At 45.5% G+C, this 15,235-nt stretch overlaps 2 protein-coding genes across 3 annotated transcripts; both read right to left on the bottom strand.

The window, feature by feature from the left end:
* Window positions 1-1,315: 1,315 nt before the first annotated feature.
* On the bottom strand, window positions 1,316-5,591 carry SF3B6 (splicing factor 3b subunit 6). Its single transcript, XM_009095724.4, has 4 exons — window positions 5,330-5,591; window positions 4,976-5,094; window positions 2,986-3,124; window positions 1,316-2,483 (listed from the first exon to the last, which is right to left on the bottom strand). Exons 1-4 carry the CDS (start codon window positions 5,357-5,359, stop codon window positions 2,394-2,396), a joined length of 378 nt encoding a protein of 125 aa, XP_009093972.1. The 5' UTR covers window positions 5,360-5,591; the 3' UTR covers window positions 1,316-2,393.
* A 202-nt stretch (window positions 5,592-5,793) lies between these two features.
* On the bottom strand, window positions 5,794-12,192 carry TP53I3 (tumor protein p53 inducible protein 3). Of its 2 annotated transcripts, XM_018921349.3 has the most exons (7): window positions 12,049-12,189; window positions 10,504-10,619; window positions 10,200-10,342; window positions 9,250-9,517; window positions 7,808-8,020; window positions 6,859-7,055; window positions 5,794-6,133 (listed from the first exon to the last, which is right to left on the bottom strand). In XM_018921349.3, exons 3-7 carry the CDS (start codon window positions 10,335-10,337, stop codon window positions 5,927-5,929), a joined length of 1,023 nt encoding a protein of 340 aa, XP_018776894.1. In that variant the 5' UTR covers window positions 10,338-10,342; window positions 10,504-10,619; window positions 12,049-12,189; the 3' UTR covers window positions 5,794-5,926. The 2 variants fall into 2 exon arrangements, with proteins under 2 accessions (XP_018776894.1, XP_009093982.1); XM_009095734.4 differs by lacking the exon at window positions 10,504-10,619 and having other exon boundaries at window positions 12,049-12,192.
* Window positions 12,193-15,235: the final 3,043 nt, after the last annotated feature.

The raw sequence follows: 15,235 nt of genomic DNA on the forward strand, positions 1-15,235 counted from the left end.
GAATATTTAATGAAAGGCGGCAGCTGAGCTCTCAGAGAAATCAAAAGCTGCTGATCTTGAGGATTCATTGAAGGAATTTTTATTAATCTTATTACCCTAAAGAATTGCTTTTTATATATGTTTTTCAAACAGCATCAAATCCTCATCAAAACAGACACTGCAGTGCAAGCACCATGCTCTCTGCTATTGACAGAAGCAATGTGGTATTTGCATATGATTTAAAACAAGGCTGGCAGCACGCAGCACCATTATTGGCACTCTGGTATTTATTATCAGTGTTCATTATCTATTAGAACCATAAATCCAGCATGGCAACAAGCACCTCCAGTTCCCATTTCAGCAAGGAGCCTTTTTTGGTGTAAATTATTTCAGTTATCCAAGTGTTTGGTACATGGATGTGTACACATATACATGGCACATATATGTATTTTTATATATATAAAAGATACATATTTGGGGGCAGAGTAGTTTGTAACACTTGAAAAGCTAGGGATGCTCAATAGAAGCAAATCCCCCAGGAGGATTTAATTCATTTAAAGATTTTTAATGCAAATATTCTTATCTGAGAACTCCTGGTTTGTGTTAATGTGATGGGCAGGATCTGGAAGCCAGGCTGGCCAAGGAGGGACTGCTCACCTAACGCAGTTTCTGGGCTCCAAGTCTCCCAGTGCCGGACCTCAGCCAGGGTTACTGCAGCCTGCAAGGCTTCTTGTTGCAAAAACAGCATCAGTTTCAAGGGACAGATGCAGATCTGGGGGAATTGTGCACTAAGCATGGCTCTGGCTCACATCCCCAGTGCCTGTGTGCAGGGGAAGGCAAGGCAGATCTGTTCCAGTGTGCTCCAGGGTAAGGTACAGGACAGGACTTCAAGCCACACCCAAAGTGGGTGAAATCACCTCTGCTTTTCCCCAGTGCTTGCTTGGAGCTCACTCTTCATGAGCCATTACTGACCTTTTCTTTGTAGCATCTGATTTATTAATTTGTAATAGTTGATTTGAAGAATGAAGAAAATAGGACCATTTAGTGCAAAATTATGATTGTCTAGTTTCTCATTGGCTCCAGCTAGTAAATGTGAGTATTGCTGTGAGCCCCTCTCAGCTGCCAAAGGAGGTGCTCAGCACAGGGCAGTGCCAGGGATCTCCTCCAGGTGAGATGTGGGCATTTTTCCCACAGCTGGGCCCCCTCCTGTGTCATACAAGGACATCCCTGTACCCACAGACAGATGTGCTGCAGCTCCTGCCTGCATCAAACACTCAGGTGATGAATGACTCCCATCTAACAGCACAGGTTACAGGGAGGAGGAGCACAGCCTTGATGAAAAAAAGCAAAATATGCATTTATTTTTTTCACCAAATGGACACAGCACTGTTCCCGAAGTGACAGATTTCAACAAAAAAGTAATTTCAGAAAATGGAAGCATTCCTCTATGACAGTACAATGCACTGAAAAACAAAACTGGATTACAAATTCCAGGCAAAGAACATTGTTATCTGCCCAGGTTCTGCACTGGCTGGAAGCTGTCTGGTCAGGGAGTGGAACATCACATCCAAGCAAATAAATCTTTCCAAGGTAGGATACTACCCACAATCATACAACTTCCAGCTGGTTCAGAACACAGCCGGTTCTTTCCCACTCCCAAGAGATACTGGCTATGCACAGCCTGGATCACACTCATTTTAACACACAGGACATGAGTACTGATAAAAGAGCCAAAAAAATGTAAATTTGTTTTTCCTCCACCACATGCAACACATAAAAATGTATGTACAGAAAATGTGTTACAGTTCAACCATGCCAAGTAGAAAACAATCACACTACAGGTATCAAAATGAAAACCTTCATCTACTGTCTCATTTTGGTCATGTGATCTTCAACTGATACCAAATCCTCAGTCCAAACCTGGGACACAAAAAAAGTGCCATACACTTTCTTTTCTTTGGAGTGTGAGAGCTGGGTTGTTTCACTGCAGCTGATCAGAACTGGTACCATCACTGGGAACAAGGTACTTGGACTGGAGTCCCCTTATCAGCTGGATCCTTTTGCAAGTCTTCATCTTCTACAGTTTGTGAAAGAAACTTGGTTACAAACACGGCTTGGACTTGCTTTGTTCAGTCACAGAACTGGCTCAGTCCCTTCTTGAAAGCTCCTGCTAGAAACAGGACATTGCAGCCTTTACCAGGTCACGCTCAGCACAGGGAAGCCATGTTGCCTTGGGGGATGTAATCTTAAAGCAGTGTTCTACATTTATTTAATCCTAATCTGAAGATATAAAAACTCATATTGCAGCCTAGCAAATTCATTAGAGAAAAAAATTACACTTTGTTAAGAACTCCTATGTTTAGGCCAAGAACTCGATGACAGGGCTTGAAAACAGTTTTCCAAAAGGGATCAGTTTATTTTGGTGGGTCTGTGTTAATCCCATATTTTTCCTTGAGAAGCTTAAGCTGTTCTTCTTTCTTCTTTGTGTCCATCTTTTGGAATGCCTGTAATAAGGAAAATAGAAGATGTAAGAAGACAAAAAAAATCTCTCATCTCATGACAAGTTATTTCCCAGTATCTGCAACAAGCATCACTGTGAACTCCACCACCATCACACACACAGAGCATTGTTTGATTCTTGTCCTTGGAGAATGTCACAGAGCCCTGGATGTCATCACTGACAGGGAGGACATAGAGAACTGGAGACCTTTCTAGCCATAAACAAGATCTCACCTCCTGCTGCAGCTGTGTAATTGTGGGGCCTCTGCACCCTCTTCTCCAGAGTACACTCCCCACAAACATCTTTCTCCAACCCTTTGTCCAAAGGTTTTTTTTTTGCACACAAACCACCAGAAACTCTGACCATGTATCCCATTCACTCCCTCTAACAGTTTGGATTCTGTTTCTTAAAAACACCCAAGCAACTGTCTTTACAGAGTGATGCTGGGTTTGTTTCTCTGTGACAGCTCTGCTCAGAGGTGAACTCCCCAGCCCAGGTGCACATACCCTGTTGGCATTGTAGTACAGCACCACGAGGTATCTGTTGCAGACGTTGAACCCCGACAGGTGGTCACAGGCGTTCTTGGCATCGAAGATGTCCTCGTAGACCACGTAGGCTGTTCCTCTGGTCTCTGGGGTATTCCCACTGCTCAGCAGGGCAGAATCAAGGTCAAATAAAATGAACAAGAAATAGTTTGTTTATTTATTTCACAGTGACTGAGATTAGATGAACTAATGCAATGTCACTAAAAAGCAATGTTATTTTTTCTAGGTATTAAATTACATCCCTGCTTTCCACACCTAACAGTTCGGAGCCAGAGACAACAGGAAAATGTGCTGTATTTTGCTCCATAAGGAAAATGCACCTCTCCAGAACAACTGGGTTGTTGCAGCTTTTGTCAGGGCTGCCATGTTGTGTCTGGAAATAATTTAAATCTTTATTACAGCAATTAGCTTTTATTTAATATTAAAAGATTTGGCTGTCAGTGGCTGTCTAGATCAGATGTGTCCCTAGGATGGAAAGGGCTCCTGGCATATCACAAAGTCAATGTAAGAGGCAGAACAGCCCTGCTGGTGCAAGCCCACTGCTGAGGCACAGCCATCACCCACGGGAGCAGCAATTCCATGTCCTTTTCCTGAGGGATGGGACACATCTGGGCACGTAACAGCAACGAGCCCAGAGGGGCTGCAGAAATCCCAAAGGTCTCAGGTAACAGAGACTTCACAGCCAGAACAGCTTCCCTCAGGTGCTTCTGAGAACTCCTGAGGACAAATGGTATCACACATATCACACTGGTATCTCCGCAAGGGTGAGGAGGAGAATGGGATAAACTCTGCACAAAAGCCTTTACAGAGGGGATTACACGTTATGCCCTGGCACTGAGGATGTTGGGATTTCTGCGGGAAATTCCATGAATTAGTAGTTCTGAACAAACTGCTGGGTGCACACCAAGTGATGCACCAGTGCATCACTCCAATGGAAAGCCCCTGATATGTCCTAATTGTGTCCCACTATCATGCTGTTCCAGCCCACATGTTTACAGAAAACTTATGTACTGGCTCTCCTTTATGCTCATTAACAAAGAGTTCCACCTATTTAGCCAGGCAGTCTTTACACTGCCCCTTGTTCCTTCAGCCACTTCTCCAGTCACATCCACTGCCCCTCCTTGCTCAAGAAGGGTCTGTCTGGCGTCAAATCTCAGCATGGCACCAGCAGCACTTGTCCCCTTGTGTCCTTTGCTTACTGACAGCAACTCTGTAAAGCTCACTTTACTGTACACAACAATCATTCAAACAAGTCACCCAGGGAAGCTATGGATGCTCCATCCCTAGAAGTGCTCAAGGCCAGGTTGGATGGGGCTCAGAGCACCTGGGCAGGTGGAAGGTGTTCCTGCCCTCTGGAATAAAATGGTCTTTAAGGTCCCTTCCAACACAAACCCTCCTATGATGATCAAAACTCAGGTCCTCAGCATTTGAACTAACCAGGAGAAGAATGTCAGAGTTGCTGCAGATTTGTACAACCTCCAAACATTTTAGATCCAAAGGCACAGCCATACCTCCCCTACCCAGACAGGGTATGGCCTGAGAACATCCTGTCTCTGCTACGCAGGGCTTGCTGCTGGTATTTGTTTCTAGCGAACAGATGCAATAGTAACATGCCTGTTTTCCCACTGGTTAGCAGATACTCATAAAACAGGAAAACTGTTTGTGCTCAGCTTCTGCCTTTCCTATTTTTACCCCAAGTGAAGGTGAAGGTAAAACTTCAGTTGTATTTGAAACTTACTTAAGCAAACAAGTCTGTCATATTTTATCAATTTCCCCAAGTTCATTTCAAATTTAAGCTCATTCTCTGCACCTCCTAGCATAATCATTTTCTAACAAATTCACGTGTTAAGAGCATCATCACATCCCCTCTGGCGCTAGGGGTGTACTCCAGCGCATTGAACCTTTCCAGCTGTGAAACCCTTCACGGTCAAAATAAACTGGAAATACTCACACTCTGATCTGCCGGATGGGCCCGTACTTCCCAAAAATGTCGTACATCTCCTCGGCCGTGATTTTGTAGGGCAGGTTCCTGATGTACAGGATCCGGTTGACCTCCGGAGGGAGCCGGATCTGATGGGGAAAAGACAAGTGGTGTGTTAGTCCCACGGCACGCACTGCAAATCTTAAAGCCAGCAATCTAGGGACAAAATAATGGAATCACTGAGCAACGGAACGGCTGAGGCCGGAAGGGGCCCTAAATATCACCCAGTTTCACCCCCCTGCCGCGTTCCCGTCAGAGCAGCGGGGTGCCCGGAGCGGGACGAAGCCGGAGCCCAGCCGGGACGGGACGGGGCAGCGCACTCACGTTGGCTCGTTTGGCTGCTTGCATCGCCATGCCGGCGGGCGGTGAGTGGGGGCCGCGGCCTGGGACAGAAACACCGGCGGGGAAGGAGGCTGGGGCGGAGACACTGGCGAGGACCGAGCCCGGAGCGGAGACACCGACGGGCACCGGGAGCGAGGGGCGGCACACCCGGGTGTATCCCAGCAGGCACCGCGCGCTGCCCTCACGGAACCGGATCTATCCCGGCGTGCACCGCGCGGGAAGCGGCAGCGCGAGAGCGGGGCCAGCCCTCCTCAAGTGACCCCGATCCCGGGCCCGCCAGGTGCTTAAGCCCCGCCCCTCTGGCGCGGCCCCCCGCCCCTCAGGCCCGGCCCGGCCCCGCCCCGCGTTTAAGCCCCGCCGCTCTGGCGTGGCCCCCGCCCCACCCGCCCCTCAGGCCCGGCCCCGCCCCGGACCCCCCTGTTAGATCTGCGGTGCCAGAATTGCGACATGAACCTCTTTAATAAACGCTTCCTCCTTATTCTTTCCCCCTCCTCGCCACCCACATGAGTCGGTTGCCGTGTGGAGCAGACGCGGCGGGATGGCCGCAGTGCGGCCCCCACAGTGACTGTCCCAGAGCAGCTACTGCGGCGGCCCTTTCTTGCCGCAAACGGGAATTTCGATGACAATTTTGCCGATGTTCTTGTTCTCCTCCATAGCCCTGTGTGCCTCAGCGATGGCGTGCAGGGGGTGAACGCTGTCCACGAGGGGCTGCAGCCGCGGGGAAGCTCCTCCGGAAAAATGGGGCAGCACCTCCTCTGTGAAGGCTCTCACCAGCCGCTCCTTGTACTGCAAAAAAACACCTGCAAGGTTATTTCCAGTCGCTTCCCTCCCCGAGGCGTCTCAGAGCATATAAAATGTACAGGGCCCTCAAGGAGACACCCTCTGACATTCTCACAGTGAAACGGAGATAAAAACACCTGACAGGTCTAAATTACAAACAAGAAGAAAGCTTTTAGATTTATTACGTCTTAATCGAATGAAATTCCCCAAAGCAAGTGGTGTGAGCTCTGTGCAGAACCGATAAAGGTCTTGTAAATATTCTGTCTGAAACCATGCACAGAATCCATCTTTGAGCTCTGCACTGTGGGTCTTTTACTGTGACATCTGAGAATATTCCACATAAAATGAGTTTTCTTTGGTAACTGGGCATCCAAATGGCCTTGGTTTCTATTTTGAAGTGACCTAATAGAGATTTTTATTTTTCCCTCCTCAGACTTGATCAAGTTGCCTGGAGTTTTATTTCTTCTAGGGCCAAATACCTAAATTGTGGTATTCATGAAGCACATTAAGAAGTCCTGGGTGTCATTCCTCTCATTCAGGGAGGAATTTGATAAAAATAGAAAAAAAAAAAATACAACTTAATTTTGTGACATTTTCCAAAGAATGTAGTAACAGTTCAAGGTGGGGCTTTTTTGACAAGAATGTGTTTAACACTGGTTTTAAAAGAAACTCTCAAAACTATCATAAATTTTAAGATCAAACTGCATACACTGCTCATTGCCACTACTTGCCTCCTTGTCTCGGGTCCGTAACAGGCTCGTGTGGATGCTGGCTCTTTTGGAAACCAGCCTTGCCAGCAAATCCCCATGGACTTCACCTCCACTCAGCAGTCCATAAATAATCCACCGGCCATCAGTACTTAGACAGTTGAGATTCTTCTCCCAGTGTGAGGCCCCAACACAATCTAAAATAATATCTACTCCAGAACCTCAGGTAGAAACAAGAGATTTCAGCAATGAAGTCAAGCTACATTAAGGGTAGGATAATTTCAAGCATGACTAAAATTTCAAGCATGTTATTTATAGGTACAGAATTGGCCCTACAATTCTTATTTAAATCTTTCTACTGAAATTAGGAATTGGCACAGTGATTTGTAAGGAATTACAGAATCAGGCACAAAAAAAAATCATCAGTTACCCATAAGCAAACTCAGGCATAAATCACCCCAAATGCTTAGGAAAGCTACATTTTTCTAACAGTTTAAGAATTAAGTGGCACTGGCACAGGTTGCCCAGAGAAACTGTGGGTGCCCCAGCCCTGGAAATGCTCAAGGCAGGTTGGATGGGGCACAGAGCAAGCTGGGGTGTCCCTGCCCATGGCAGGGGGTTGGAACAGGATGATCTTTAAACCCAGGATGATCTTTAAACCCTTTCCAACCCAGGCCATGCTGTGCTTCTGTGATGACCCAAACACCAGAATGTGAGGATTTGGTCCCACAGTTCCTTGAGGAGGCAGCAATAGCATGGCACACTATTTATGCCCCAAATGAACATAGGCAAAGAGAGCCCATGCAGGAAACAGCACAGCTAAACTAAGGAAAGGCCTGTTCTGGGCTGAGCAGGATATCAGGGTGTGCTTCCAGTGTCACTGCTGTCTGCTCCCTCACCAAGTGACAGCGGAAACTGAGTGTGTGTCCACATGTTGGGAGGTTCATTCACACTTTTACAGAGAGGTTTTTACCTTGGGTGAACTCCAAGACCTTTTCACTGAAATCTTCATTCTTGTAGTTGAACCCTGCAGCTGCTCCAGCTTTTGCTGTTGCCTCCAGTTTCTCTTGAGTTCCTGCTGTTACAATGGGAATGGCCTTTGCCAGTCTCACCAGCTGAATGGCTGCCATGCCAACCCCGCTGGCTCCAGCGTGGATCAACACTCTCTCACCCTCCTGTACTTTACCTGGAGGAAGACAGAAGGAATTTGGTCACCCTTTGGGCATCACCTTTGAATTCAAATATGAACAATCTGGAAGATAGTGAAGAGGATGTTGAAATAGTTGTCCTTGACTGGACATTGAACATCTTCATAGCCTTCATAAAAGAGAAAAATCCAGTAGCAGCAGAGGTTGCAGTGTGCTGACAGGATGTCATTTTCCCAGCCTCAGTGGAAGGACTTTGTCTTGCCTGTGTGCAGTTCTGGGCATCTGTGACCAAGATGCTTAAGTGAGAGCAGTCACAGCCTTTTATACCATCAGCAGAAAACACACCTGGAGGATGTTCATACTGAGAAATCAGGCCCTCAGCAGTGGAGAAATACCAGAAATGCTGAGTAACCATTAAAGACCAGTCCTACCAATCATTTTACCCTCTATTGGTTGCATTAATTTGTGTTTCACCAATTGCTCCTGAAAATGAGGCACCAAGTAGCCTCTCACTGATGCCCAGAAAACAACACTGCTTGAAGCAAGTCTGCAGGGAAGTTATGTTTGGAACTTTTTGTTCCTTATTGGATCTTTCAGATGCTACTGCTGAAGAGTGTAGAAGAAAGATATTTCTCACTGGAGGAAAACCTTGGCAAGTTTATTGCCTTGGGAGAGTATTTTTTAAATGAATAATGTAGGCTTCTGTCTATTTTAAATGAGCTCAGAGTGGATTTTACCTACAAATTACCCTCTGTTAAACAAAGGTACAAGATGTTGCCTACTGTGAATTCACAAGCAATTAGTGATAAAGTTTTTGGTATGGTCATACATGCAGTGAAGCCAAATCCTTAGAAGTAAGATGTGTTTTCAGGTATCTGGAAAAGGTGGGAATGATTTCAGGGTTTAGGCTTGATGGAAGATGTCCCTTTCCATGGCAAGGGGGAGGAACTAGATCACCTAGCTCCTTTTCAACCCAAACAATTCAGTGATTCAGACTGAGAAATACAGATGAAAAGAAATTGGCCGTCTTTTCATATCCTTCCTTGTAAATATGCAACCAGCAGGATAGGTTGGCACTGGGGAGAGGTGGTCAAGATTCAAGGATTTGTGTCTGGCATACTAGATTCTGACACACAAGAATACAGTGACAGAGAAAAGGTTCTTAGAAGGCAAACAACATTCAAATGGAGGCAACAAGGAGAGGATTTTATAACAGAAAGGAAGATGAGCTGTTTCAGTGGGATAAATGGGCAAATGCACCTCTCACCTACAAAATGGAGCAGCTGAAATGCTGTTAGCCAGGCTTCAGGAATGGCTGCAGCCTGGATAAAAGTCATATCTTTGGGAATTGGCATCAGGAGGCCTTCAGGCACTGTCACGTATTGGGCCTGGCCTCCCCCGGGGAGCAGAGCCATCACAGCATCGCCGATCCTCCAGCGGCCCGAGCAGCCGGGACCCAGCTCAGCCACGCTCCCAGCTGCCTCCAGGCCTAAAATGTCACTTGCTCCTTTGGGGGGAGGGTAATTCCCTGTCCTCTAAAATAAAAATATTAAAAAAAAAAAAGAGAAGGCAAGGAAGGAAAAACCATCAATGAGTGTAATAACCTGCAATATTTCATTCACACATCTCCAGCCTAAATTTGTTTGATCCTGAATTTGTCCTGTGCATATGTTGCAGTAATTTGAGGATCTTCTAGCCTCTGGAAACACTTTTGCTTCCTAAGTATTATTCTTCCTAAGTCTTATTCTTAAAATAAGTATAAATTGAAATATTTTTGAGTTCCCTTTGTCCAGGCTAATTTCTGCTGTGGAGATACTATGGTCTCCATTTGCAGAGCATGGCTTGCAGCTCAAACTAATAATTTGAATGTGAATTTGAATAAATTTTCTCCTACTGGGACTGTGCTGTTGGAACATTTCCTTTTCATCTCAAATGCCAGAAAAGGGTCTGAGATCTGGAAAGACCAGAGCTTTGGTTTTACAAGTTTTTGTTGAAAGGCAGCTGCCTTTCCACGCCAACCCAGCACTGCACTATCTCAGATAAAAACATTTATCTGCTGAATCAACAAACATCTCTTCTTTCAGCCCTATGAACTCTTCAATCCAAATGCTCACCAGGTTCAAACTCTTTTAGCTCATCAGATCTGTCAGGACTTCACAGAGGGGCATGAAAAATGTGTTGTTTTTAGGTGCATAAATCTGCTTAACTTACACATACCTGGAGTAAATCACCCCTGTTTAGAGCACTGGCAAAGACCTTCACAAGAACTTCTCCTTCTCCTGGATTTGGTTTCATCACTTCTTTCATATAAAGATTTTCTGGGCCTCCTGGGCAATCAAAATAGGCAGCCAACATTTTCTCTAAAAAAAAAAAACCAAACAAAACCAAACTGAAAAAAACATTGCATGAATGCAGGCATGTGCAGTGGAGAAATCTCAGTAATGAAAGGTAACAAATGGCTTTAAAAATTCCTATTTCTTCCTCTTGCCTAAGGAGGTGATTGCTGTGTGCTTTAAGGTACCTCCTCAGATGGTGTTCCTGGGATCCTTTTGGCACCAGCAGATGGGCTGATCTGTCAAGCCTTCTCCTGCTTGGTAAAGCCAAGTGAGGAACAGTCTTCTCTCTGCTCCCTGAGTCCTGGGTGGAAGGAGACGAGAAGGAGAGGCAATCACAGCGGGAACATCTGTGTTACTTCCTGAGAGCTGGTACTGAACTAAGTGCAGCACAGGATGGGCTGCAAGCCAGAGCCTCTTCAAGTAACCAGCACTGTGGGACAGACCACCCTGCCCTCTGTAAAAATCACTGATTTCTGCACAGGAAAAGCAAAGTGCATACCTAATTACTTGTGGTAAGACTGCAAATGCAGAATGATAAACAGCTTGAAACGCCAGGGATGTCAGTCCCCACAGGATGGTGCTCTATGGCCATTTTATGGTGAATAAGCACTTCCAATTATTCATATAAAATGCAATTTAAAGGCTTTTGTTTCTGAGGCTGGCTCTCTAGTCATTGTTATTAACCATTTAATCCAGTCCCTCAAAATTTGCCTGTATGAGCAAAAAAATTCAATGGAAAGCCCACCTGATGCCACCCCATAACAATTGTTCTGCTGCCTTAATTGGGTCCAAATTTAGTCAGTTAAAATAAGATGTGAAGAAATCTTTTGTCCCTCTTTCATCAGAGTTCATTAACCTGCTTTTTTATAAATTATTATCTTTTTTGTTAGAAGCAGGCCCACAGAAATGTTTAAAGACCCCCAAAAACCAAAACAAAACCAAAAGTCTTGAGGGTCCAAGTCGCTGTGATCCCGAGATACATGAAAAGTCTTTTTCAGCCCGCGTGCTTGAAGAATGAGTCAGAGTTCTTCAGTTCTCAGTCTCAAGGTTGTTAATTGCATCTTATCTATAAAAATTTTTCTCCTGCCCTGCTGAGGTCATCCAGCAGGACAGTTCCAGGCTCACTCCCTGCCCCTGGGGCGGTGTTATCTCTTTATACTAAAAACTGTGTGTACAATGTTTACAATTACTTTCCAATACCTATTGCCTATGTTAGACAGTGAGCTTCTACTGTAAACCAATCTAAAAGTGCCAGCATCAGAGCAAAGGATGGAGGCAGAGAAAAAGGAGAAAGGCTGGACATGCCCAAATCCCTCCATCTTGCCCCCAAAACCCCCATTCTAGAAAACCCAAAAATCTATTTTTTCACCCCGTGATAATTTCACTATTATGCTACTTAGACTGCTGTGGCTTGCTGGTCTTCATACAAGGCTGGTAATTTGCTCCACAGGTCATAATCAAAACCACAGGTGTTCTGGGCTCTGTGCCAGGGTTTCTGAGCCCCTGGCAGGGGTCCTGGCCACTCTGGACACCCAGAGGGATGTCCTGAGTTCCGACACGAAAAACCAAGAGGATCTGAATATTTACATTTCTCTCAAAGACACAGAAAACCACAGAAACTGAGATACAAGTTTCCAGCCATTTCAAGCTCTCAGATCTACCAGCCAGCAGTGTCTGAAAACAACAATTTTAAGAAGCTCTGTGGCTCCCGACCTCACTCCCGATCTCACCTTTTTCCTGTAAGGAAGGACGGACAGACAGTCTGTGCCCCGGAATAAACCCAGCCCTCCTCCTAGGGAGGAGAGTCCAGCCCCATTTCCTGCTGGCATTCAGCTACTCCCCTGCAGGCCAAGGCGATGAACAGGGCGAGGCTGTTCTGCTTTGGAGTGACAGATATGAGGAGTCAGAAATATAAGCACAGCTCCCCATTGTTTCTGCGAACAACCTGGGTTGTTCCATGGCTTGGCACAGAAATCTGTTTTCCCGCTTGGACTTGCAGCAGAGATCAGCCACAGCCCCAGCACATGAGGGAGCTTGGCCTGCTGCCCGTGGCTGTGCCAGTGTGTGTGATAGGGTGTGCTCCAGCTGTGGAAGTCCTGTCACTTCAGAATTCTCAGTGTCTCAGACTCGATTTGCACCACTGGCGCTGAAGGTGTGGGAGCTGGGCCAGCCCAAATGCTGTGAATGCGCTGGGGAGGCTGCCCTGGACTCTGCTCCTGGGGAACAGCGGTGTTCAGAGCTCACTGGTTCACATCCTTACACCCCGTGTGTTTCTACCTGGTGGTTTGGAATCAGAATCTGTACTGTTCTAAAAGTCTGATGGTATCTCCTTGAGCTTTGCAGAAGGATCAGGTCACGCCTTTCTCGGTGTCCTAATCACCAGCTCTTGAGTGTTTGAGCTGTCAGGGAATAAAACTGACACTTCAGACTATTTAAAAATAGTAACTCCTATGTGTGGGATTTTTCTATGGATTTTTTTTTCCTGTAATAATGAGATTTTGGGATTTGGGCTTTTAAACTCCTCTTTGAAATGGAACAAATTTAGAATCAAGTATAGCTAAAAATTCTTTTGTTCTCATGTGACTTGAAGAGCTAATAATCAATGTGTTTCTGAAGATGAAAAGATCATGAAGCCTGGTCTGTGGTACACACAGCCTGATTAAGTGCCAGTACTGGCATTGTCCCTCCTCCACTGTCCCCAGAGAACTTTGCAATCCACTGCAGTTTAAAATAACTTTCTATTGCAGTCATTGACAATGCAAATTCACATGACAAAAATATGTTTTATTATTCAAGGATGTACAGGACAGTCTGAAAATATGTTAATGTAGCAATTTCCTTTGTCCCTTGGGTCTGTGGCCCCTGTGTAGCTGTAATGCCATTAGAGAACTTACTTTGTGTAGTGAGATTAGTAACTATGTTATCTGGAAGCAGGCTAAAATAAAGCATTAGAAAGATAAAGCACAGCATCTTAAACCAAATGTTGAAGACATCACTTTCAATTCAGTTAAGAAACTTAGAGGGCAGATGTATAGAGTAGTCCTTTTATGAGCAGCAAGCCCACAATTGTTCATGAAAAAAAGAAGGGAGCTCAGCAGCTGGAATGTTGTAAAGAAGCAGTTTCTTGTTTAAAGTTCTGAACTTCTATATTTTATTTCCTAATGAACACTGTTGAGGTTGATGAAGTCCCAAGTTTTCTGTTGATTCAGCTACCTTTCTCTCTAAAGTGGTCTGCTATAATAACACAAGGACATAAATAAATAAAAATTCTAATCAATGATTATAAAAGTCATATACAGATTTGCTGTAATGGAGATGCTCTTTTTCAAGTACAAATCCCCCTTGCACTGTACGGCACTCAAATGACGACAGTGCTGTTTCTATCTGAAAATTAAAAATACATATATCTGTGAGGTATTATCTGCTTTAAAGAATAAACACAGAGCAGCACTCTAAATAATTTTCAGAAATATCTTGTAACATGCAAAGAAAAGTTACTTTTCCTTTTTTTTTTTTTCCACAAAGAAATCATCCAGGACAGCAAGAGTAAACTCCAAAGAATAACTACTGCAAATCTGGCCCTGGAAAAACTAAGCATTAGTCTTTGCTAGGAACAATGGCCAGTTTTGAACAATGTGACTATTTGCAAGAACAAATTATGAGTGAATATTGTTACAGGATTTTGAAAGTGCTGGTATTTTTTGCAATCTTTCAGCTTTACACTTTCTGCCTTCGTCCTATGGCAGAAAAAAAAAGCTCACATCCAATATGATATGGCTCCTGAATTTATTACTGAGCCAGCCAGGCAGACAATGGTGCCTTTTGGACCTGCTCCAGCTCTGTGTGTAGTCCTGCTGAAAATAATAACATTGAGCTAGTCTTAAGTTAGCTTATAGGGGAAAGCCTTGCTGTTAGATTTAATAAATCTCATTCCCCAAGGCTCCAGACTGGGGCCAGCTCTGTTTAATGTCTTTATTGATGGTTTGAAGGAGGAGACTGAGTCCACCCTCAGTAGGTTCCCAGACAGCAACAATTTGAGTGTTGATCTGCTGGAGAGTGGGAAGGCTCTGCAGAGGGATCTGGCCAGGCTGGATCCATGGGCTGAGGTCAGTTGTTTGAGGTTCAAAGCCAAGTGCTGAGTCCTGCACTTGGGTCACAACAACCCCTGCAGTGCCACAGGCTGGGGGCAGAATGGCTGGAAAGCTGTCCAGTGAAGAAGGACCTGGGGGTGCTGGGGTCAGCAGCTGAACATGAACTGGAGTGTGCCCAGGTGGGCAAGAAGGCCAAAGGCACCTGGGCTGTAGCAGCCATGGTGTGGCAGCAGGAGCAGGGCAGTGACTGTGCCCTGTGCTGGGCACTGCTGAGGTGACCTCAAGGGCTGGGCCCAGTTCTGGGCCCCTCAGCTCAGGAAGGACATTGAGGGGCTGGAGCGTGTCCAGGGAAGGGAACAGAGCTGGGGAAGGGTCTGGAGCACAGGTCTGATGAGGAACAGCTTGGGGGGGGCTCAGCTCAGGAGACTCAGGGGGAGACTCTTTTCTCTCTGTAAAGCTGACAGGAGGGTGAAGCCTGGTGGGGCTTGGGCTCTTCTCTCAAGTTACAAGTGATAGAACAAGATGAGATGACCTCAAGCTGCATAAGTGGAGGTTCAGATTGGAACAATTTCTTCACCAAAAGGGCTGTGAAACACTGGAAAAGACTGCTCAAGGTCACCATCCCTGGAGGTACTTAAAAGACACATAAATGTGGCACTGATGGATGTGGTTTAGTGCTGGGCTTGGCAGTGCTGGGTTAATGGCTGGAGTCCATGATCTTAAAGATATTTTCCAGCCATGATTCTGTAGTTCTGTGATTCTGGGCACAGACAGAGCTGTCATTGGATAGAAGAATGGGCTTGTTTCATGTGCTGTATCAGTGATA

Source organism: Serinus canaria, chromosome 3, assembly GCF_022539315.1.
Source record: "Serinus canaria isolate serCan28SL12 chromosome 3, serCan2020, whole genome shotgun sequence".
NCBI lineage: Eukaryota > Metazoa > Chordata > Aves > Passeriformes > Fringillidae > Serinus > Serinus canaria.